The following is a 24,176-nucleotide window of genomic DNA, read 5'->3' as shown; positions in this document are numbered from 1 at the left end:
CCACCCCAGAGGGAGGTAAACATGTCTCAGGAAGACTTCAGTGCCTTCTGTACTGTCCTCCCCTCGTGCGGCTTCCTGTCACCACCCCTGGGGCCTCCCAGTACACAAGAACATGACCTGGGGAACTGGCCTCCTGGCCCCCAGACCACAACTCTGCCTCAGTGCACCACACCCTTGGCACACCCTGAACTTTGTCTCCATGGTGGTGACGCTCCATCGTCACTTCAGAGTGACACAATCTTATTTCCAAGCATCTGCCTCTGGCCCCCTCCTTCCCTCTTCCTGGCCCACTTCCTTTGGCGTGGCAATGCGGCTCGTCCCCAGCTGCCCGGAACTGGAGTGACCCTCCATCGCTATCTGCATGGCTGCTGTCCACTCTGCTGTCCTTGTCCCAGTTAGATTCTGTGCTCCACCCCCTCGCACTCCTCTCTCCTTCCATCGTGTTTGTCCAGAAAGGCTCCAGCCTTGGGTGGACCTGACTTTCCTCTGTATCTGGCAGCTTCCCACGGCCAGAGAAATTCATGTAACCAGGCCGATTGCGCTGTTTTTACCAGAGCGATCTCAAGCCTCACGTGGGCAGGCTCTCCGGCTGCGCAGACAGCCTGCGTCCCAGGCAGCTGATTTCCCCTCACCGCGACCTTCACACCTCCCCCCACCTCCCTGTCCATTCTTACCTTGCAGATAGACACCTGACAGAGGTGGGCACCCTCCACACACCTCCACTCATATAACATCGACTGTCAACTGTAATTGAAAAATTTTAAAAATAATAGAAAAAAATGTTCACTTAGCCTTGGCTGGTGTGGCTCAGTGGATTGAGCACCGGCCTGCAAACCAAAAGGTCACTGGTTCAATTGCCAGTCAGGGCACAGGCCTGGGTTGCAGTCCAGGCCCCCAGCAGGGGCGCATGAGAGGCAACCACACAGTGATGTTTCTCTCCTGCTCTTTCTCCCTCCCTTCCCCTCTCTCTAAAAAAAGAGGTGAACACCCTCCACCTCCCACCACCTCACCTACAAGTGCACCAGCATCTGCACGGGCTCCTTCCTGACCTACTTCCTGTTCCCAAGGCGGGTGCTCTGGCCCCGGCTCCTCCCACCTCACAGTTCAGCAAATGGTTCTGAGCTGTCCCCTCTCTCCTCGACCCATTAATCTCATCGTTTTCATCATCATCATTTCCAGCCACACATCTGTAAAAGAAACCTTTCTTTGACTTCAAATCCTCCCCACTTCTCTGTTCCTCGTCATGGAAAAAGAAGTCAAAAGAGTTGATTTCCTCTCCTTTCCACTCTCACTTCCCATTCGCCCTTCCACCAGCTCCAGTCTCCCAGGGGTGCCCACCACTCCACCACATTGCTGTTATCGGGGTCGCCAACCTCCATGTTCTCCAAAATAAAAGCAACCCAGACTCTCCTTGTGACTTGGACGCTCCCAACTTCTCAGCTGCACTCGGCAGCCCTCCTTGACAGCCGTCCTCTGCCCGAGTGCTGCCTGGGCTCTGGCCTCAGAGTCAGTGTAGCTCCGCCCTGGCTGCACACGGAATCCCCTGGGAGTCCTTGAAAAATGCCCAGGCCTGGGCCCACACCCAGGGGCTGGGGCTTCAGTCTGGCAGGGCCATTGCCGTGCTTGCCCAGGCGATGACAGTGCGTGTCCAGGTTGAGAACCGTGGCCCTAAGTGAGCCGATCCTGTCTCTCCATCTCACAGAGCAAAGGCACTTCATCACCGCTGGCCTCTCCCAGGAGCTCTGGATTTAAGTGCAACCGGGTGCTAGATTCTGGGTGTCTAACATGCATCTCCAAATGTCACGTGTGAAGGGAGGATGAGGGACAGGTGATCTGTGCAGTGCTGTCCCAGGGTGTCTGTGGCCACAGGGGGCAGCCCGGAAGGATAGTGAAGCCACAGTTGGGGGGCGGGCAGATTTCGGCCCCACTGTGGATGCTCCTCCTGATAATAAGGTGCTCTCGGGAGCAATCAGGCGGCCTGCCGTAGAGCAAGCTGCGGGGGGGCTCCCATTAAGGGGGGCTGCAGCAGGGACCACTCTGCTCCAGAGTGCAAGCCTGCCCTTGCCAGCAGAGCAAACTCCAGTTCAACCGCAGGTTACCCACAGAGTCAAGGACATGGCCAGGACTAGAACCCAGGACTCTGGGTACCCAGTCTGGCATCCTTTCCGTTAGTAAAAATCTAAGCGTCTTTGTTTCATGGCTGTTGTTCTGAGGTTCCAACCAGGATGGAAGACAAAGTGTTTGGAAACCTCCAGGACTCTAGGGGCCTTGCTTTGGAGCTGCAAGTGTCCTGGCCACCAGGGGGCACTGCGTCCTAGCCCAGGACCTGTTTCTACCCAGGGGCACCTGTGCTGGGAGCTGGGGTGGCTTCCTCTAGGCCTGAGCCTTGCTTGCACAACAGGCTCAAGCAACTGGCTGCTGGGGTCCCGTCTGCTGGAGGATTGCCAGGACCCCCAGGCCGCCCTTTCTTCCTTTGCTCATTTGCTGTTTCACTTTCTCAATTCTTCCTTCATCCTCACGGTGTGAAGGCACTGGGGAAATGGTACACAAGACAGAGGAGCCCCTTGCTACCCTGGGACTGACATTCTAATGGGGACAAAGGGCAATGAAGAAACAAATACTTAATAAATGTCATATGGAAGTAAGTGCCATGGAGGAAAAGAAAGCAGGATAAGGGACTAGTGCATGACGCAGGTGAGGCGTCAGGGGCTGCCATTTTAGACAACCCGAGCAAGGAAGGCCCCTCAGAGGCCGCATCTGAGCAGAGAGGCCTGAGCAAAGTGACAGCGCCTGCCGTTTGGACACCTGGGCAGAAGTGTTTCAGGCAGAAGGTCCCAGGCAGCCAGGTGCTTGGCATGTTTGAGGAACAGGGTGGCTGGAGTGAAGTAACCAAGGAGGGCAGTGGTGGGAGGCTGAACCAGTTTATTAACGTCACGTGCATCTTAAGGCCTTTAGTTTTATTTTAGGTGCAACATTTTAGGAATGCTAAAAGCTAAGAGTGATGTGGTATCATTTTTGCTTTAAAAATACCACTTTGGTTGCCACGGGGAGAAAATTCTGGAGTGGACAAGGGTAGAAGCAGAGAGATCTGTTAGGAGACTATTAGGGTTTCCAGGCACCAGATGAGTGGCAGCAACACCAGCGGCAGCGGTGATCACAGGTGGAACATGGCCTGAAGGCGGCATTTGCAGAATCGAGAGTATGACAGAGAAGGAAAAGGAAGGATCACTTCATAGTTTTTACTGGGCCAGGATGACAAATAGTGCAGCCATTTATTGAGGTGAGGGAGGAGTGAGGGAGGTGAGAAATCACAAGTTTAAATTGGGACATGACGATTTGAGAGCTCCAGTAGGCATGCAAGTAGAGATTGGGCAGGTGGTTGGATCTGAGAGTCTGGAGCTTTTTGGCAGAGGTCAGGGCTGGACATATAATTTGGGAGTCCTTGGCATGTAGGGGTTATTGAAAGCCACAGGGCAGGATGAAGTCTCAGAGTGAGTGTGGAGCAGAAAGATCCAAAGGCCAGGCTGGGAGGCCGATGACAAGTCTCCATGGGAGGTGGAGAAGGAGCAGTTGGGGGGGAGGGGAGCACGAAGCCAGGGGAAGAGGAAGTGCACCTGCCGTGCCCCCAGGCGGTCAGAGGAACGCCGAGGGAGCACCACTGATTTGATAACTGTAGGTTATTGGAGACGTTGAGAAGAGGGAAGTCATTCAAAGGACTGGGGGGAACAAGAGCCTGACTGGAGTGGGTTCAGGAGAGAATGGGGGAAAGCAAGTCGAGACAGGGCCACAGATAACTCCTTCGAGGAATTTTACTCTCAAGGGGAGGAGAATAAAAGAGCCTTAGTGGGGAGGGAAGTGGGGTCAGGAGAGAACACTAGATTCTTACAGCAGCTTTTGCCTGTGAGGGGAGTGACACAGCAGAGGGAAACGTGATGATGGCGGAGGGGGAGAACAGCAGGGGCCATGTCCTCAAAGGGGCTCAGGGGTGGGCGCCTGTTCCCTCGCCGGCAGGCTCCCCTCCCCGCTAAATTTCCCCCTGCGCCTGCACTGATGAGGGGGTGGAGGCGGCAAAGTGGAGACTCTGACACGTTCCTAGCGGCGGCGCTGCCCTCTCTGGGTACTAAGACATAGCCCATCGCAACAATATGGGGTCCCCGCTGAGCTGTGGTCTCAGGGGAGTGAGGGCAGGGCCACAGGTCAGGCTCAGGAGCCAGCCAACAGCCCTCTCCACTTCTGTCTGCTCCTGCCATGATTTTCTGCCTTCCACAGAATCAGTGTTTTGCAAACCTAGCTTCAAGCTCCCCTGTTACCCCCTCAACTAACCCCATTTCGATATGCGGCCCTCCACCAAGTCCCTCCGATTTAGAAATTCTGGAGCCGCCAACGTCTGAGCCTCAACTCCAAACAATGGCAGTCCCCAGGACGGCCCTGAGAGGCGAGTTATTACTATTTTTTGTATCCTCACATGAAGACATGAGTATTGATTTTAGAGAGAGGGGAAGTAGGGGGAGAGAGAGAGAGACATCGATGTGAGAGGCAGCGATCGGTTGCCTCTAGTATGGACGGAGACCGAACCGCAACCTAGGAATGTGTCCTCACCGAGAATCAAACCCCGACCTTTTGGTTTATGGGACTACTCTCCAACCTACTGAGCCACACTAGCTAGGGCGAGGCGAGTATTAATTGTCCCATTTTTCCGAGATGGAAATTAAGGTTCAGAGACGATCGTTTCCGAAGGCTGCTTTCTTTTCACTCGCCAGCGGGAGGCGCAAGCTGCTGGGTGCCAGACCTCTGCCAGACCCCGCCCAGGCCCTGCCCAGGCCCCGCCCCAAGGAGGGGATTCGGGAGGCCTTGTTTTCCACCGCAACTGGGGACCAGACTTCGTGATTGGGCAAGCGGAAGGATTGGGTGGGGCTTCCCTAGGCGGGAGCGGCCGCTCGTGGGCGTGGCTTTTATGGGCGTGGCCTCAGGCACCGCCCCTTCCCGCGGGCTCAAAGCGGGCTGCGGCTGCGGGGGCGGGGTCAGAACGCGGCGGCTGATCCCAAGGTGGCCCCTTGGAACCTGGCGCTGAGCAGCGCCCCGGCGGGGCAGAGCAGGTACAAGCGACTGCAAGGGGCGTCTGGGGCTGAGCCATGCAGGGATCAGGGGGCTGCTAGGGACCACAGAAGGCACTAGGGGTCGTGGCCAGCGCTGAGCTTCCTCCCGCGGGCCCAGGCTCCTGCCCCTGCCTCGGACCCCGCCTCCGCCTCCGCCTTCCTGCGGCGAAGCCGGCTGCGGCTGGTCCGATTGGCGCCTGCGCTTCTTCACGCGCCCGGGACTTGGTCGCGGCAACGGGCCCGGGCGGGGGTCCGGGGGAAACTGAGTCACATCCGTATGATAGCAGGCGTGTGTGGTAAGCACCACTTCCACTGGGCTCTAGGATGAATCCCCTTCCTGCCCAACCCATGGGGTCCCAACCCCCACCAATCTCTCCAGGGGCCGCATCCCCGCCGTTCCCCCAGCCCCCTGCGTCTAGGGGGTCCCGCCTGGCTACCAGCAGCCTCGACCGGTCTCGGAATGGCTAGGACCCGCTCCAGCCGTCTCTTTCCCCACCCCTCCCCCTCGAGTCCCAAACCCCCGGGTGCTCCCTCCGCTGGCTCTCTGCACAGTGTCAGCTTACACGCCTTATATAGTCCGAGCAGGCTCCAGCCAGAGGCCTGCCTGCCGGGATCTGGGGGCGGGGGAGAGGAGCGCCGGCCCCTGACTCACCCCATCCGTCGGGGGCTCAGAGCTGGCTTGGGGGGAGGTCATGCCACTTTAGCTCTGCGGCCTGCTCCTTGGTGCAAAGAACCTCAGGCCTGGATGCGGGCTCTCTTACCCTCCCAGTCCTCACAGGAGGGAGGTTGGCTCTGTCTTTCCAAAGTGAGATCTGCTAGACAGCAGCCCAGGCAAACCTGACAAGGTGCTTGCTTGCCTACCCGTTCCCTGGGTGTGCTCAGCGTCTTCCCGTGCCTGCCTGGCACCAGTCCAAGGCTGGTGTCCGGAGCTGCACCTACCTTGCGCTAGCATGTGGGCTACAAACCTTTCTTTCTTCTCAGGAGCAAGCACCATGGATTCCTTCAAGGTGGTGCTGGAGGGACCAGCCCCTTGGGGCTTTCGACTGCAGGGGGGCAAGGACTTCAATGTGCCCCTCTCCATCTCCCGGGTGAGCCTAGGTTGGGGGAGGGGCTCCCTCAGAAGTCTTTGGGTGCTCAGGTCTCTCGTGGGTGATGGGAGGAGTCTGAGCCAAGGCCAATAGATCACGAGGTGTCCAGGTTCAGATGTGTGGGTGGCACCTGCCAGAAGGACTACTAACTGGGTGAATGGAGAGGAGCCCCCACACTTTTCCAGCACTGCACTCCCAGATGCCGTTCCACAAAGCCCCCAGAGCCACCTCTGAGGCCCCGGGAATGACCATTCTGCAGGAGGGTGAGGTCTCTAGAAAGTGATCAGTCTGCTTGAGGGAGCGATGCAATACTTGGAGCCTGGCCGCAGGCAGAGTGCTCTGACTGCGAGATCTCACTGCAGCCTGACTGCTACCCAGGAAGTAGCCGTTATCATCATCCTGTTTTCCCAGATGAGGGAACTCGGGGCTGAGAGGTGAAAGGGCTCCTTCCAACATTCCATGGCCAAGCAGGGATTGGAATTCCGACACTGGGATGGTCTGCAGTTTTTGCGGGGGGTGAAGGGGGGGCATAGTTTCTCCAGCCTAATGAGGACCTGCATTCCCACCCACTGGTCCCATTCAGGATATAGTGGCCTTTGACCCCATGTGGGTGTGGAATGGTCTCTAGGGCTCTGACTTCAGCCCCTGAAAGCCTGCCCTGGTAGGGGCGGAGCTGGGGGCTGGCTCCTCCCTGTGGCAGGGGGGTTGCCTTATAAGTCCAAGAATGCAGCCCCACACTGGGATGGCCAGCTGGTGGCTGGAGTCTGCAGAACCAAAAATGGCTGGCCTAGGCTTGGACCCCTGAACCCCACTAGTGGGTGCCTCAGCCGGTGACCACCAGGCCACAGCTCTGGCTGTAGGGTCAGGTGTCGGGTACAGAGAACTAACTGCCTGCCCAGATACAGCGAGGCCAGCCCTTGGGCTGGTGTTTCTGACTGCGGTCTTGGGGTTATGAGGGGGCGGGGAATTCCTGCGCCCAGTGGGCCGGTCCAGAGAGGCCCACCCAGGCACCCTGTGGGCAGGCAGCTGTTGGCAGGAAGCCCAGAGCAAGCACAGCCCGGTGGGGGCCAGAAGGTTGTCCAGGCACTGCCCAGAGGGTGGGCAGTGGAGTCTGCCTGTGGGAGCTGGGCTTGGTGGCCATGGCAGGGAGGCCGTCACTGTTTTTTCCAGGGACTTTTCCTCGGTCTCCCCTGGAAACTGCCCGGCCAGCAGGGCAGCTAAGGGCAGTGGTCCTCCTACCACACGCCCACGCCTGTACAATCCTCAAGCCCTTCTGGCCATGAAAACCCACCCTATCCTCCCCTCTTCGGGAAAGCGCTGGCCAGTGTGGCTGGGGAGCCCCAGGCCTTAGCTGGCCTCTGAGCCTGTTTCGTTGGTGGGGATGGGCAGCCTAGTATCCTGGGGGATGGACTTTCCAGATGTGGCCTGTTGGGGGCACTCTTGGCTCCCTTGTCAGCGGCCCCAGCTTGTGGGTGGGGCCACCAGCTAAGCACAGCCCTGGAATTGGACCTGGGCCCTAGTGAGTGGGTGGGGTGGTCTTTTATGAGCTGGGCGTCCTTCTCCCACTCCCCTGACCCCAGTATGGAGGGAGGAGGGAGGGGCTAGGGCTGGCTGGGGGCCCAGGCCTGGGAGATGAGGTAACGTCTGGGACTGGGGAGGTTGGGCTGCTCAGTGGAGCCCTCAGGCTGACTCACCCCTCACCCCATGCAGTGTCCAGCCCCTGGCTTTCCCTCTCCTGGTCCCTCTGGCCTCCTCGCTTCTCTCCCCAGCCCTCTCCGCCCCTTCCTGCCCCCCTAGCTCGCCCTCTTTCCTCTCCACCTCTCTGACCCCTCCCGGATCCCGGATCCCTCCTGTGCTTCCTGTGCTGCTCACTCCCACTCCTAGGAAGGAAGTTGTCCCAATTCCACAGCCCCTCTCTGCTCACGCCGCCCCAAGACCCCCAGCTCAGGCTCAGCTCGCACCCTCCCAGGAGCCGGCCCTGTGGGTGGGGAGTGGCTGAGCCAGGTTTCCCTTCTACTGACTCACCATGACCTGCAGTAAGTCACTTCCCCTCAAGGGCGTCACTTCCCTAAACCCATTGTAAGGGCTTGGCCTGAACTAAAAGTGGGTAGGGGATCCAGGTTCCAGATCCAGCCAGGGGATCAGGGAGTCTTTCCTGGTCGGCTGACCTCTGAGTTGGGCCCCAGCGCTTGGCAGAGGCGGCCTGGTGTAGTGGAGTGTTAGGGTCAGGGTCCTGGCCCACTTTGTACCAGCTGGGCACGTTACTTAACCTCTCTGTTTTCCCATGTGTAAAATGGGCATAACCCCAGGCTCTGTGCCACAGGGTTGCTAGAAGATTCAGCGTCAGTATGTGGCAGCACTAGGTGCTCGATAAACCTAAGCCGTGTTGTTACTCCTCAGCGAGTGAAGAAGGGGTCACCCAGTGTCTTTCCCTTCCAGCCTCCCAAGCACAAAATAGCCATCAAACCCGTCTCTCCCTTCGTGCCCCAGGGCTATCATTCCCTGCGTCTACTCTCTGCCGCCCCTCTTTCTGCTTCAGCTCAGCCCGTGCGCCCGCACACCTGAGGAGCCTCAGGGGGCTTTTGGCAGCCTGAACCCCCCAGCCCCAGCCCCAGCCCCCAGTTGTGAAGTATGGCTCTCCCTTCTCGCACTTCCCCACAGAAGCCTACTCACCGTCGGGCCCTTTGTCCACCGGCCAGGCAGGCTGGGGAGCTCAGGCCCATGCACAGCAGTGCCGCCCTGCCTGGTTGCTCACGGCACCTGCTAACCTCAAGGCCCAGTTCTGGTTCCTTTCCACAGCCTTCGAGCCCTCAGAAGTGAACCCTTACTTCCTGGGCAAGACATACCCCTCCTGTCCCCAAGGCCCACTTCCCAGAAGCCATCCCTGGTGGTCTCAGCTCACACTGGTGGTGACCATTCCTTCCCGCCTGCTATTGCCCCTCATTTGCAACAGTAACCAGGGATCTCTAACCAGAGCCCAAAAGATTGGAGAGGGTAAATGGCAATTGAAGGCTTGGGTGACAGCCATTTACAGCCAAGAGGCCCCCGCTGACACGGTGGGCTCTCTTCGGTTAGGCATTGTTCCCTGGGAACCTCGAGATGATGCAGCCTATTCCTGGCCCTCAGGAGGTCCTGGCAGATCCCTGGAGGTCGTCGCAGCACAAGATGCTGGGAGTGAAGGAGTCGGCAAGAGAACCAGGGGTGCCAGAGAGGAACTTGCCACCTGCATAAGCCAGAGGGCACGTCTGGGGTGGAACAGCATAGGAAAGCGGCCAGTTGAGCTGAGACACTTGGGGTTTAGCCTGAGGGTGACGTCATGGCAGTTTCTGGACAGTGGGGAGGGTCATGAAGGTGAACATAAGCTGGGTGGTTGTGAAGCTCAGGTGAGCCCGCCACACCCCTCCCAGATCCCTTCAGTAGCCAACAGCTGCCGAAGGTACTGAGTGAAGAGGCCCCGGGTTCCAAAAGAGAGGCCGCTCAGGCAGGCCGACTGCTGTTGGCCGCCGCGTGGTCTGCAGTCTGGCACCCTGGTGACCCTCCTCTCTCCACAGCTCACTCCTGGGGGCAAGGCTGCACAGGCTGGGGTCGCCGTGGGCGACTGGGTGCTGAGCATCGACGGTGAGCATGCCGGGGGCCTCACGCACATCGAAGCCCAGAACAAGATCCGAGCCTGTGGAGAGCGCCTCAGCCTGGGTCTCAGCAGGTACGTGGACTCTGGCCCACCCAGCCGGTGGGTGACTTCGTCCTCGGCCCTCCCCTGTCACACCCCTCCTGGTTCTCTTCCAGAGCCCAGCCAGCTCAGAGCAAACAGCAGAAGGTAAGCGACAGCGTTGGACCATCTGGGTGGTGGTGGGGTGGGATTGGACCCCCTGCTGGCCTGCCCTCCCCACACAGCCGCCTGGGTACCCCCAACCCTGTCTGGTAGTAGGGGGCGGAAGATGGATTCCGGGAGAGTGAGGAGACCTGGGATTTGCGGGCGGGGGAGGGGGGGCGGGGGGAGCGGTGAGAGCGGTGCGGGTGGCTGCCGCACGGTCGGTCGGACCGCGCATGTCTGCCTGTCTGTCCATGCTGCCTTTGCCTGCCTCTGCCGGCCTGTGCTGCTCGCCGCACTCGTTGGCTGATATCATTGCTCCCAAATGGGCCCCTTAAAACCCAAGTCACCCCTCCCCCAAAACTTCATCCAGATGTGTAGGGGTGGGGTTGGAGCACCCCTCTCCACGGCCCTGGCCCAGGCTCCCCACACCCCGGCCGGCCCTGCCCGGCTCTGTCTCCGCCCAGGCCCTGACCCCTACCGCGGACCCTCCGCGGTACACCTTTGCACCCAGCACTTCCCTCAACAAGACGGCGCGGCCCTTCGGGGCGCCCCCGCTCGCTGACAGCACCCCGCAGCAGAATGGGTACGTCTGTCCTGCCCGCCCACCGCCCACGCTCTGTCCACCCGCTGCTGCTCTGTCCGCTCTGCACCTCAGCCCGGCTGGCACCGTGCGGCAGCGGCCCCTGGTGGCCGGGGCGGCGCCTGCAGGTTCAGGGCCCCTCCTGGGGGCTGTGGCTCCTGCCCAGGCGCTGCCCTCCCGGGAGCCCTGAGCCAGCCAGCACCCCCCGCTGGCGGCCGGGGTTGGGTGCGGTGTTGGGCCCACTGAGCCCCAGACACTCAGTGCAGCCTTGCTCCTGGCCGCTCTGACCCTTTGCCATCTTTCTTCTTCTCATGTGTCTGTCCCTTTTTTCCTTTATCTGTCCCATCTGTCTATTTCCTTCACAGGTGCAGACCCCTGACAAGTCAGTGAGCCCCCTCTGCTTGTTCCTCTCTTCCTTCCTGTTGGCATTCCGGGCAGTGGCCCCTCCCCACCCTGACCCTCACCCCTTTCGCCCCCCTCCCCCTCACTTGCCTGCCCCCTTGTCCGCCCAGCCCTGCCCTTCCCCTCTCCGGTCACCATAGCCCACAAGCGCAAGCTCCAGGGAGGGGCTGCCCCACTGCCCACCCCTCGCGCGAGGTTCTGAGCCACACCCTCCCCACAGACAGCCGCTCCGACCGCTGGTCCCAGACGCCAGCAAGCAGCGGCTGATGGAGGACACAGAGGACTGGCGGCCGCGGCCCGGGACGGGCCAGTCCCGTTCCTTCCGCATCCTCGCCCACCTCACGGGCACCGAGTTCAGTAAGTGGTGGCCCAGGGCAGGGCAGACTCTCCTTCTGGCCCCCAGCGTGGGCCGGGGCTCGGCCAGGGCTCGAGGCTGGGGTGGCCTCTGTCTTCTCTTGGTCAATGCCTGCCTCTGCCTTCTCAGTGCAAGACCCGGATGAGGAGCACCTGAAGAAGTCAAGGTACGAAGCGTGGCACCAGCCCCTCTTTCTCATCTCCTGCCTCTCCCATTCCAGCCACCGCCCTGTGTCTGCTCCTGGGGCCCCAGCCAGAGCTCTCCGATCTCCCTCCTGCCTTCCTGCCTTCCTGCCTTCCTGCCTCCCTCCTTCCCTTCCATCCTCCCTTCCATCTCTCCTTCCTCCCACTTCCTCCTCCTTCTCTCTGCCCCCCAGGGAAAAGTATGTCCTGGAGCTGCAGAGCCCACGCTACACCCGCCTCCGGGACTGGCACCACCAGCGCTCTGCCCACGTGCTCAACGTGCAGTCGTAGCCCGGTGCTGGCCAGCCAGCTGTCCCCTCTGCCTGTCTCTCTCTGTTCCTCCTGCCCCGGCACCCCCGGTGCCTCCAGCTTTTGCCTCCCTGACCCATCCTTTCCTGCCCCTGGACTGAACCTTCTGCTGGCCTGGCCCGGGCTGCCCGCCTGGCACAAGGCCTGGCTTCGTCTGCCACTGCCTTCCCTCTTTGCCCTCTGGTGCTGCCGTCTGCCAGGTCTGTGCTGGCTTGGGCATGGAAATAAACACTCTCAGTCCTGCTTTCTCTGCCTCTGTCTTCTGTCTTTGTGGGCTGCATTTGTGTTTTGGGTGTGGGGGTAACAGGTGGTTTAGACCCGGTGTGAGCCCTGCCAGGCTGGGTCTCAGTGGGAGGTGGGAGCTGACAAAGGGGCCCAGCCATCAGAGTGGGATCTCAGGGCTGGGAGGGTTCCAAGAGATGCCCCAGAAGCAAGAGCCCCCCCACCTCCCGGCCCCGTACAATAGATGAGCCCGCTGGAGCCTGACTAGCAGAAGCTGCCTCCCTCGCCCCTACGCCAGCGGAATCTGGAGTCCAGCCCAACAGTGTCGTGCACCCAGGCATCTCCCAGGGGACCAACAGGACCGAGGTTGGGGGGTGGGATCTCATTAGACCCAGTCGTACAGTGCCTTGAATGGCAGATCTTGCAGCCAGGTGCCCAGGACAGAAGCCCCAGTCCCAGCCTCAGCTACACCCCAGGAACCCTGGCCTGGTAAGAGAGAGTGGGCTTGGGCCTGGGGAAGGGTGGGTAGCCTCCAGCGGTACGGGGGTGGTGGGCCCCTCCAGGCCGCCCTAGGTTCTGTCCCCTGTCTTTTGGGGGTCCCTGGGCACTGCCCTGGAACCACTTTCCTTGGCCCTGGCAGGCCCGACCACCCCCAGCCCCACCAGCCGCCCGCCCTGGGCCGTGGACCCTGCATTTGCTGAGCGCTACGCCCCGGACAAGACGAGCACGGTGCTGACCCGGCACAGCCAGCCCGCCACACCCACGCCCCTGCAGAACCGCACCTCCATTGTGCAGGCGGCCGCTGGAGGGGGCGCCGCAGGGGGCGGTGGCGGCAGTGGCAAGACTCCTGTGTGCCACCAGTGCCACAAGGTCATCCGGTGGGTGGTCCTGTTCCTTCCCTGCTCGGGTCTTTCCTGTCCTGATGCCTGGTCCTAGTGTCTTTCTGGCCACTGCCCCCCAACCCCTCCATCTGTCTCCCTGCTCATCTCAGCTGCTGCTGCACGAGAACAAGGATTCAGTTCCCATCCGGAGTGGGGGGAGGGGCCTGGCCTGGGTCCTCAGGCTCTGAATCAGACTCATCTCATGCCCCCTCCGCACATCAGCCTCCATCAACGTTTGCCCCGGTGAAACAGAGGAAGTGCCAATGGGGCATCAGCGGCTCCTGTACACTTGCTGCTCTCGGGCAGAGAAGGGCCTGCCCTCCCGGCCCCTCTGCCTCTCTCCTACTCACTGTGCTAAGCCTCTGCTCTCAGCAGACAGGCCAGGGGCCCTTCCTGCACCGCTCCCTGGGCTCCAGCGGGGCCAAACCCCGCCGCAGCGTCAGTGTACCAGATCTGAGAGGCTGCTGGTTCTCAGCTCCACCCCCACTCTCGACTCCTGTCCGCCCTGATGCTCTCCAGAGCATGGCTGTGTGTCCGGGGCCTCTGGGCCCTGCCCAGGCCAGATGGCGCAGGCAAGCAGGACGGGGCGGGCGCCGGGGTCGGCTCAGGTGCCCACTGGTCATCAGGACTCATGGACACTGGGCCTCCTGCCCTCCAGGGCCCCGGTTCCTCCCTCGGGTGCAGCCCCACCCAGTGTGGCCCTCCTCCCTGCCCCCACCCCGTCCCGCTCCCTCGTCTGCCATAAAGTGACACCATTCTCGCGGTGCGACCATGGGCCAGTCATCCCCCAAGCCTATTCTCTCCCTTCGGTGGGAAGCTTCCCCTTCCGGGCTGCAGGATCGGCGTTCGGTAAACCCGCTGCGGCTCCAGCCAGGGGCTCCGCCTCGTTTGTATCAGTCCCTCTCACTGCCCTCGCCTCCCCCAGGGGCCGCTACCTGGTGGCGCTGGGCCACGCATACCACCCCGAGGAGTTCGTGTGCAGCCAGTGTGGGACGGTCCTGGAAGAGGGCGGCTTCTTCGAGGAGAAGGGGGCCATCTTCTGCCCGCCCTGCTATGACATGCGCTACGCGCCGAGCTGTGCCAAGTGCAAGAAAAAGATCGCAGGCGTGAGTAGGGTCGGCGGGTGGGTGGAAGTCAAGGCCTACCCTGTCGGCACTGAGGGGCAAGGGAGGCTGGGAAAGATGTCTGTTGTGGGCAGATGTGTGCTCAGCAAAAAATGGCGCTTCCGTTGTTAGACGGGAGACTGAATGTCACCAGCCTTCGTCATTCTAGTGACAGTTCACGTGGGTACTTTCTCCGTGTGGGCATCCAGCGTCACAGTCCCGCTGTGAAGTCAGTTTGGTCGCTCCCTTCTTATAGATGAGGGAGTTTTGCCCAAGATCACAGCCATTTCCCTGCCAGCCTGGGCCACACCCCACTGGGAGAACGGGCTGGACCCCAGGAGCTCCCTCGAGCTGGGCGTCTGCATTTGCTCTCTACGCATCAGGGCCCCGCTGCTCTGCCTGACTGCACTGCCTCCATGTCCTGCTCGCCCGCCCCACAAGCCTGAGTGGGCAGGTTATCACCCGGCTCAGACGAGGGGCCGAGGCTCACGGACAGGCTGGCTCCTGGGTCCTGCAGGGCACTTGGGTGGCAAACCGGGCTCCTGCACAAGTGGTTCCAGAGAGTGGCCCTGCGGCCTCAGCGTCCCCTCTTGCGGGGACTGCAGAACCTGGCAGACCCTAGAGGGCACCCTCGCCCTCCATGGTGGGACTGGAGGCTGGCCTCCCGCCTGGCCTGCGCCCAGCACTGGAGACGGCCTGTGCTCAGAGCCCGTGTGGAGAGCGGGGAGAGACGCAGGGCGATCGCATTGCGTCAGTGGGGTTGGAGGGAAGTTCTGGGGGACAGGGGACACATCGGAAAGAACCCATCCTGATCTGGGGGCTGCCTGGGACCCCTGCTCTCAGGGCTCACCACCCATCCCGGCCCCCCACCCCAGTCAGGCAGCCGCAGGCGTGGTTCGCGCCGCCGCTCTGGGCTTTGCACGGGCTGCCCTCTGCCCAGACACCTAGCGCCCTCTTCCGCTCGTTCCTTCTCACCTGGGACTCAAATATCATTTCCTCGGGAGCACCTTCCTTGATGCCCACCCTGCCCCCCAGGCCAGGCACCCCACAATGCACTTGCTCTCCCTCAGTCCTTTTGCCCCGCATGTCCCCCAGGTATGAACATGGGCTGTTCTGCTCACAGTTTTTTAAAATTTTATTTATTTATTTTTAGAGAAGGGAAGAAGGGGAAAGAGAGGCAGAGAAACATCAATGTGTGGTTGCATTTCGTGTGTCCCCTGCTGGGGACCTGGCCTGCAACCCAGGCATGTACCCTGACTGGGAATTGAACCAGCGACCTTTGGTTCGCAGGCTGGTGCTCAATCCACTGAACCACACCAGCCAGGGTTACTCACACTTTAAACTGTGCCCATTTATAGGAGGTGGTTGGTAAACACTTGAAGGAGTGGGTGGAAGTGGCCTCTCAGCTGAACTTGAAACATGTAGGAATTAGCTTGGAGAGGGATCAGGGACTGTGCTGCAGGCAAAGGGACAGCTTGTGTCCCGCGGCAACATCCGGGAAGGTGTGAGGTATGGTGAGAGAGGTGGGCAGGGGCTGTGTTAGGAGTGTGGAGTGGGGGCTGGTGAGGCCAGATGTGCCTCAGCAAGACGCCTGGGGCAGGGGGACTGAGGCTGTGGGGGCCAGGGCCGGGGGGCGAGGGGAGAGGCAGGCAAATGTAGGAAACTAGGGGGTAGAATAGACATTAGTAACTGGCTCCCAGGCTCTTGGGAACACCAGTAGGAGGCTGCTTCCCTGCCTCGCGCCCACTGGCCCAGCCCCGGGCCCTCCACGCTCCTGCCGGAGCCTCTGTCTTATCACACGCAGTGGGAAAGGCCAGCTTTGGAGTCAACAAGATGCGGGCACAAAAACAGTTCCCGTCATCTGTTGGGGCAAGTCGCTTTCTCTCGGCCTCGCTGACGGAGGGCAGCGGTCAGTCCCAGCCAGGGCGGCTGTGAGGTGGATGCGGGAGTGAGATGTGGGGGCACAGATGGGCCATCTGAGAGCTGGGTGCTCTCTGCGCTTACATCTGGCCTGGTTCACACTCTTCCATTTGTATTTGTTTACTTTGAAAAACATTTAAGTTTTATTTATTGATTTTAGAGAGAAAGGAAAGGAGAGAGAAACATTGATTTGTTATTCTATTTATCTGTGGGTTCATAGGTTCATTTTTTAAAGATTTTTACTTATTTTTAGAGGGAGGAATGGAGGGAGAAAGAGGGAGAGAAACGTCAATGCCCAAGACATACATCAATAGGTTGCCTCTCACACGCCCCCCAACCGGGGACCCGACCCGCAACCCAGGCCTGTGCCCTGACCAGGATTCAAACTGGCGACCTTTTAGTTCTCAGGCTGGCGCTCAATTCACTGAGCCACAGCCAGGGCTCGTTGACGGATTCTTGCACGGGCCCTGACCGGGGATCAAACCCTCAGCCCCTGCACCAGGACAGTGCTCTAACCAACGGAGTTGGAGTTCGCTGGCCAGGCTCACTCTTCCATTTTTAAATGAATGGCCAGCATTTGAAAGTCGAATTTCACTTTAAAGGTTTTGTGTATTTATTTTTAGAGAGGGGAAGGGAGGCAGGAGAGGGTGAGAAACATCAGTGTGTGGCTGCCTCTCGTGCGCCCCCTCCTGGGGACCTGGCCCACAACCCAGGCCTGTGCCCTGACTGGGAATTGAGCCTGCAACCCTCTGGTTCTCAGGCCAGAGCTCAGTCCACTGACCCACACCAGCCAGGACCAAATTTCACTTTAACATGTAGATTTCAACCGGGACCTTACAGGTATTCTAGAATGAACTGGTCAGCACTGCCCATACAGGCAGAACAGGTGCTCCCCCATGACGCTGTCCCCACCGCGCCCTACTGTTTATGCCACCTGGCCCTGGCAGGCACTGGGTCTGTGATTCCCACCTTCAAACGCGGAATCATCTTCGCAGCAACCCTGCCAGGCTGGCGTTAGGCTCCTAGTTCACAAAGGAAGGAACCAAGAGTCAAGGGGAAGCTAATGACCAAGTCACCAGCCAAGAAGCAAGACTCAGTCCTCAGACCTGCCCCCCTCGAGGCTCCACGCTGCCCTCTGCCCCAGGTCTGAGTGCTGCTGCCCTGGTTGGTGAGAGAGCCCCGGGGCTGCCCCACAGTGAGCCCCTGCTCCCCCGCCAGTGAGCCCCTGCTCCCCCGCCAGTGGAGCGAATTAACTCAACACACAGCATTTGTTGCTGGGCACCCACAGGGCCAGGCGCTGGTGGGATACATCAGCTAATAGGACAGCTGGTATTCCCTGCGCCCCTGGACCTTACATTTGAGCAGAAAGAAGTGGGGAGAGGCAGGTGATAAGCAACAGATACAATAGGTAAATTACCTGGTAGTTTATCTTAGTAAGAAAAGTGTTCATGGAAAACAGGAAACACAGGGCGAAAGCGTTGGGAGTGTGGCGTCAGGAAGGCAGGAGCGGGGGTGAGCCCATGTGCCGGAGGGGCCTCTTGCGGAAGGTGACATGTGAGCAGAGGCCAGGAGGTGAGGGCTGAGCCGGCAGGTATCGGGGCAGAGCCGTCCAGCCTGAGGGGACGGCTGGCGCGCCTGGCGCGCCTGGTGCACTGGCCGCAGGCGAGAGGCCCTGTTGGGGGCAGAGGGACCGAGACCAGACCTGCCAGTCTCCAGGCCCTTCGCAGGCTCTGCCTTTTGCTCGGAGAGCTGTGGAGCAGGCAGGGATTCGAGCAGCGGGGATGTGGCCTGGCTCAGGCTGACGTCCGTCTGTGGGAACAGAGGGAGGGCCGTGGAGGCTGGTTTTATGGGGCCACCCAGGCCAGAGATGTTAAGGCTCACAGCCCACGTCACGGACGCTGTGAGAGGTGGTCAGCATCTGGAGGCACCTCAAAGGTAGACCTGACAGGTCTACCTGACAGGGGGGCCTGATGTGGGGTGTGAGAGAAGGGCATTTGGCCTGTGCAGGCAGAAGGCTGGAGTTGCTGGAAATGGAAGTGGGGACGGCTGTGGGAGCAGCAGGTCTGGGACGGCGGGGTTGGCCATGTGGAGTAGAGGCCTAGTGGGCGTCGTCCGGAGACCTCAGGGTTGGAGACAGACAGTGGGAGGGCGGGTGTGCAGACCTCATGGCTACCGTGGGAAGGAAGTGGGCCCAAGGCCAGCTTCCCCGTGTCCCATGCTCTAGACAGGAGTGGGCTGAGCCACCGGGTGACTGTCACCTCCTCCAGGAAATCATGCATGCCCTGAAGATGACCTGGCACGTGCACTGCTTCACCTGTGCGGCCTGCAAGACACCCATTCGGAACAGGGCCTTCTACATGGAAGAAGGGGCGCCTTACTGCGAGCGAGGTAAGAAGTAAGGGGCGGGGCCAGGCAAAGGGGCGGGGCCAAGGCAGCCGAGAAACCAACTCCTCCTCCTCCGCCTCCATCCCTTCCAGACTATGAGAAGATGTTTGGCACAAAATGTCGAGGCTGTGACTTCAAGATCGACGCTGGCGACCGCTTCCTGGAGGCCCTGGGCTTCAGCTGGCATGACACGTGCTTCGTGTGCGCGGTGAGTGCCCCCTCAGACTCCGGTGCCACCCCCAGCACCCTGTGCTTCGCCAGCCTCCCTCCCAGCGCCTGCCTCTGGGATTCATGAGGGGTTGGGAAGGGGCCTCTCCTGCCACCCCCAACCCCAAATGACTGGACCGTGGCTGTCCCCAGATTTGTCAGATCAACCTGGAAGGAAAGACTTTCTACTCCAAGAAGGACAAGCCCCTTTGCAAGAGCCACGCCTTCTCCCATGTATGAGCCCTTGCAGCCCACTGCTGTCCCGCCCTGCCCAGCCGGAGGGAAGGGGCCTCTCTTCCTGGAGTCCTCCCACCAGGTTGCTGGGTCGGGCTGGCAAAGGTCGCCCCAGTCCTGTCTCCTGGCCCGAGCCTGGGGTTCCCCGGGCCCTGCCTCACCACCTCTGTCTCCCCCACACCCTCCCCCACCATCGCACCCGGTGCTGGCCACACCGGCCCTGCTCACACCCAGTGCCACAATAAACCTGTTTCCAGCTGTGTGCCGTGTGCGCCTCCCCGCTGCGCACGAGAGTGCTGGGATTGGATGCGCGTAGCCAGTAGACAGAGCTGGTTCTCCTGGGGTGGGCCATCCTGGCGGTCTCTGTGACGAGGACATGCAGGGCTCCCGGTGGGCGGGAGGAGAGGAATGGGAGCCCATGTGCTGGGCCCGGGCACCCCCAGAAGTGGGGGGAGCCCAATCTAGCCTGGTGAGGAGGTCAGCGAAGAGGGGGTGGGATGGGGTCGCAGAGATGGGACCCGGAGGTGCCATCTGCCATCCGTCTGCTGGACAGCTGCTGCCGAGAAAGGGGCGGCCAGAGAAGGAGACCCCAGGTCCAGCGAGGCCACAGTGGCAGGCTGAGGAGCTGGGACTGCCCCCGGAGGGCAGGGCGGGGGCGGCGGGGCCAGGACACAGAAGAGTTTGAAATAGGGAAGCAACCACGTTCGACTTGTAGAAAGAGCCCTGGCCATCAGTGAGGTGCACGGGAGACTGGAGGGGGGCTGCGGGGAGGGGGAGAGAGGAGCAGGAAGCGACATGGCAAAGACGGGGCCCAGTGCCGGTTCCCAGGGAGCCTAGAGTGGGGCCCCAGGGGCGGGGGGGTCAGGAGCGGAGGTGTCTGAGAGGCATGTGGGCTATTCCAGCCATTGCTCACGTCATCTGCCATCTCCCAGCAGCACCGTGACGTATCTTAGTTACGCTCATTTTACAGGTGAAAGGTTAGGAGACCGGACCCTGTTCGTACGGCCACCGAGCCGTGATCCGGGCTAGCAGCCAGGCCTGGAGCTCTGTGCGCAGCCCTGGGACAGGCTGGCCCTGGGCACTGCTCCCCAGTGAGCGCCCCTGGGAAGCTCACTTCTGCCTGGTACCTTGACACCTGGAGACGGCAGGTGTTGGCCCCATCTGTGTGGGGCCCTTGCTTCTTACTGGTGCCCTCTGCTGCCCTCGGGGGATTGTCATCCGTCCTGCCCCAAGCCTGGACGGGAGAGGGGCTGAGGGGAGAACCCAGACTAGGCCAGGACGTCTCCCGCTGTTGTGTTCCTTGAGGACCTGGCGGACGAGTGCAGGGCTTCCTTTGTTATTTTCACACTGTCTTGTCAGCACCGGGGCCATGTCTGGCACAGAGGGGATGGCAAACAAGTGCTTGTTGAAAGACTGAATGAGGTGCCTGGGGAACGTTTGGGAGACCAGTCAGGGAGCAGCTGAGGATTCAAGTCTGGTTTTGCCTGGGACCCAGTTCTGGAAGGAGTTTGGGGCAGGTCTAGGGCAGCAATCACAGATGCTTGGACTGACGCCTGCGGGGCCTGGGAGCTGGACCCAGGCAGGTCACGCCAAGAGGAGAGCAGGTGGGATGTGGTTTTCTTTCAACCTACATGTCCCTAGCATGTTGAGCAGTGTCTTTCACTTCCATGGTGAAATGTATTCTCTCTCCTCTTGAACTGTGAAGCCCTTGGTCCACCCCTGGTTTCCATGGATACAAGCCTGCGCCATCACCAGGGGATGGCGAGTGCTGCTGGGAGTCCTCGCGGAGCCTCCCCGGGCGGGCGGGCCGGCAGCCGCCCTCAGCCTCCACCCAGGGCGGCCGCGTGGCAATGCAGGGCTGTGGCCAGAGCTGCCAGTTATCAACAGCGTCCAGAGGTTCAGACGTTAATGTGAAATCTGGTATTTTTAATGATAGCAACTAAGTTGTTTTTTTTTTTTTAATCCTATTTAAGAAATAATAGATGTGGGCCAAGTCCAGTGTGCAGGCAGCCAGAGCCCCAGCACGGACGGGAGCTGAGAGGACAGGAAGCACCGGCATCAGCTCTGGGTCGAGGACAACAGCTGGGGGCCTGGGGGCTGTGGGCTGGGGCGGGCAAGAGTGTTTCCAGGACCTGCCAACAGTGTGTCCACCAGGCAGATAAGGCCAGGAGCCCAGTGACATTTTGCAACAAGGTGACATTTGCCAGATCAGTTTAGCAGAGAGCTGGGCGGCTGCCAGGGTTAGAGGAACAAGGGGCAGGGCAGTGAGGGTGTGGAAGGAGAGTGTGGAGGAGAGAGTGCAGACGAGAGAGTGCGGACAGCTCCCTTCGGCTGGGCTGCCGGGCCAGGAGGACCAACAGCGGCTGGCTCTGCTCAGCACCAAGAGGGGTGGAGGGAGGAAACAGGGAAGGGTCACCAAGGGAAGGTGGCTGAAGGCAGACAGAGGTAAGGGGACAGTAAAGTGCAGAGCTGGGGACAACCTCAGGAAGAGGAGTTCCCCTGGATGGAAGTAAAAACAAGCACAGGCACCTGCTCCGGACGGTCACCACTGCCAGGACGCACAGGGCAGTTGCTAATGCATGTTCCAGTTCATCCTCGGAACACACTCAGGCATCTCATTAAAGGTGCGTTTCCGATGAAGGATCTGAGACTCAGGGGAAAGCGGCCTGTCTAGGGCCGCCCAGCCAGAAGGCCCCGCTGGGCAGCTCCGAGGATCAAACACTGGGGTGCCCCCTGGCCGCCCCCCACCACAGAGCTGCAGCGCCCGGTGGTACGAAGGGAAGCCGAGGGGAAGCTGCAGTGACTTGTGTCAGGCAGGGGAGGCCATTAGCGCCCTTGGAGAGTGCCATCTCCCCAGCTGAGGGGGCAGGGCCCGTGGCAGGGGACTGAGTGGGCAACTGGAGAGACAGCCAGCAAGAGACGGGCTTTTTCCAGCTCAGAGCGGCTGGAGCTCATTTGAAGTCAGAGAGAGAGGAGGTGGAGGGCGAAGAACTGCTTCGGCGGAGTACAGTGAACAGAGGCAGGGACTGGTGATTCTGGTCCTGCCTCCTCAGCACTGCATGGCCTTGGAACACACTGGTGCACATCCCCCTCCCCGCCCCTCACCGCAGCCCCTCCATGCAGCCCTGCTCTGGGAGGAGCCAAGAACACAGCTGCGCTGAGTCCAGAGCCAACTGTGAGGGTGGAGGTGGGGCCCCTCCCCAGCTGGGGGCTGAGGTGGGAGCTACTTGGGTCCCAGGGGTCCTGGGGGGACAAGAGGATGCCTGCTGGGAGCCTGAGGAGAATTCAGGCGGCTGGGGCCAGCCGCAGGAGTTTGCACAGTGGGGTCTCTGCAGAGGGCTCAGGGAGCGCCCCAGGGCCAGCCCCGGTCTTCTGCTCAATGCCTGGGAGCTAGAGGGTCAACTCGCCCACTTCCCTTGCCACTGACAGCAGTGGCCACTGCTCGGGGTTGATTAGGAAGGACTCTTTTCAGCTGCCGTTCAAATCAGTTGAATTGGAAACGGAGAATTCATCTCTTTGAACTGCAAAGGTTAATGGCTCCAGACATGGCGGGACCTGGCACCATGGGTGTTAGCAGCAGCCTCATCCCTCTCGCCCCTTCTTGGAGCTTCCTGCCTTAGCGCTGGCCCTGTTCTCAGCGCCTGTTCTCCCGGCACCGGCAAAGGCGCCCTCGGCGGCTCCGGCCTGCAACCTGCCAGCTCAGCAGCCCCGCAGAGACTTTCTTAATGAGTCCAGCCAAGGTCCCTGGCGGATGCCCGTTGCACTGACTTGGATCACGTGTCCACCCCTGAAGCGATCACTGGGTTCTGGCCCACGGGCCTGGACATGCTCCCCTCTGGAGCCTGCAGTGGAAAGTCATCCGGAAGACGGGCAGGGATGTGGGGGAGCGACCGACCGACCGACCGACCGATGACGTGTCTGCTGCTGGACCCCCGAGCTAGAACCAGCTGGATCAGGAATCCTCTCAGAGCCTGTCTGATCCACCCCTCCCTGGTGCTCCTACGCGTGTTGCGTGTTGGTTCCTGGAACAGGCCATCGATTGCCTCGCTGAGCAAGCATGCGAGGCATTTTCCGTTTATCTGGGGAGGGTCACACCCCAGTGCCCCCAACCCTCCTGCCCTGTCCTGTAGAACCCCCTACTGCCTGCATGCGGTCCCCAGGACACCCATGCCATCTTGCCGCCACCCAAGGCACATCACGTCTGTAAGTTCTCTGACTGCACTCTCGGTATAGTGCTGCAGTTGTCAGCCTTCTTCTTTAGCCTCCCGGCCCCAGGACATTTTACAGAACAGGGACGCCTGCGTGGGGACGTCCACGGCACGGCGTACTCCTCCACACGCAGGACTCCTTCCTTACCGTCCGGCAGCTCGCAGCAGCCTGGGGGCCTATGTCTGACTAACTCCCGGGCCAGGCTGGCCCCTGCCCGTGGAAGGGGACGTGAGGAGGGCCTGCGGCCTGCTGCAGTGAGGGGACGCACACGCGGGTTCCCATCCAGACTGTCACCCTCCAGCGCGTGCCTCAGGGCAAGCCGCTGCCCCTCTGAGCCTCTCATTTCCCACCTCCAGAACGGTAATCCCGGCCGACATGTCGGCGGCCCCGCCACGGTGCAGTTGCCATTTTAAGCACTTTCTAGATACTGTTTTAAAATCCTCAAACAAGCCCCATGTGGTCGGTGCTGCCGTGCATATCCTCGATGACACAAGAAGGGCCAAGCAGTGAGTCTGAGGTCACACAGTTAGCAAGGCCTGGGCAGCGATCTGCTCGTCAGTAGCCCTGCTGACCGGCTGACAGTGGCTGACCCCCCTGCCAGGGCCACAGCTGGGAGGAATGAGGGGACACTTTATTTTTTAATTCTCACTCGAGGAAATGCTTATTAATTTTGAGAGAGCGAGAGGGAGAGAGAGAGAGAAACATCCACGGGTTGCATCCCACACGGGCCCGGCCGCGGATGGGATCCGCAGACCTTTGGTGTGCAGGACGGGCTGGTGCTCCAGCCAACTGCGCCCCCTGCGGCGCAGAGCAGGCGCTTTCCAAGGTGCGCTTGGGAGGAACTTCCAGAGGCAGGATGAGCGTAGAGAGGGCCCCACCAGCCAGAGCTGAAAAGGCCCTGAGACCGGTAAGCAGCCTTGAAGCTCCCCGGGGAGCTACGGGGAGTGCAGAGCAGGAAAGTGGGCGAGGCGGAGGCGGAGGGGGGCTGTGGGGAGGGGCGGGGAGGGCTCTCACTTTCCACGCCTCCACCAAGTCAGTCACGTTTTATCCTCACAGCGTGTCATCAGAGAGAAAAGTCAGAGAGGGAAAGCACTGAAGCTAAGGTCACACAGCAAGTGACCAGCTTCTGATCTGAATCCTGCGTCCTTGCTGTCTTTTTCCCTCTGGGGACCCACGAGCCATCGGACCA

At 60.7% G+C, this 24,176-nt stretch overlaps 1 protein-coding gene across 2 annotated transcripts; it reads left to right on the top strand.

The window, feature by feature from the left end:
* Window positions 1-5,320: 5,320 nt before the first annotated feature.
* PDLIM7 (PDZ and LIM domain 7) lies at window positions 5,321-18,964 on the top strand. Of its 2 annotated transcripts, XM_054568031.1 has the most exons (14): window positions 5,321-5,392; window positions 6,078-6,184; window positions 9,736-9,887; window positions 9,971-10,001; window positions 10,463-10,581; window positions 10,944-10,964; window positions 11,201-11,337; window positions 11,465-11,501; window positions 12,476-12,537; window positions 12,689-12,926; window positions 13,855-14,035; window positions 18,220-18,340; window positions 18,430-18,545; window positions 18,698-18,964. In XM_054568031.1, the coding sequence occupies exons 1-14, from the start codon at window positions 5,374-5,376 to the stop codon at window positions 18,782-18,784; spliced, it is 1,428 nt and encodes a 475-aa protein (XP_054424006.1). In that variant the 5' UTR covers window positions 5,321-5,373; the 3' UTR covers window positions 18,785-18,964. The 2 variants fall into 2 exon arrangements, with proteins under 2 accessions (XP_054424006.1, XP_054424007.1); XM_054568032.1 differs by lacking the exons at window positions 10,944-10,964; window positions 12,476-12,537; window positions 12,689-12,926; ... (2 more) ...; window positions 18,430-18,545; window positions 18,698-18,964 and adding an exon at window positions 11,712-12,058.
* Window positions 18,965-24,176: the final 5,212 nt, after the last annotated feature.

The sequence above is a fragment of the Pteronotus mesoamericanus genome, unplaced genomic scaffold, assembly GCF_021234165.1.
Source record: "Pteronotus mesoamericanus isolate MK-2021 breed Mesoamerican mustached bat unplaced genomic scaffold, CSHL_Meso_final contig_2, whole genome shotgun sequence".
In the NCBI taxonomy this organism is placed as follows: domain Eukaryota; kingdom Metazoa; phylum Chordata; class Mammalia; order Chiroptera; family Mormoopidae; genus Pteronotus; species Pteronotus mesoamericanus.
Note: the sequence above shows the minus strand (reverse complement) of the source record. Positions and strands in the feature narration are given on the sequence as shown.

Bases quoted from the DNA above. Each gene is read 5' to 3' on its own strand.
- PDLIM7 (XM_054568031.1), top strand. The intron at 9,888-9,970 runs GTACGTGGACTC...GTTCTCTTCCAG, and splicing joins CTCAGCCTGGGTCTCAGCAG to AGCCCAGCCAGCTCAGAGCA. The intron at 12,538-12,688 runs GTAAGAGAGAGT...TGGCCCTGGCAG, and splicing joins ACCCCAGGAACCCTGGCCTG to GCCCGACCACCCCCAGCCCC.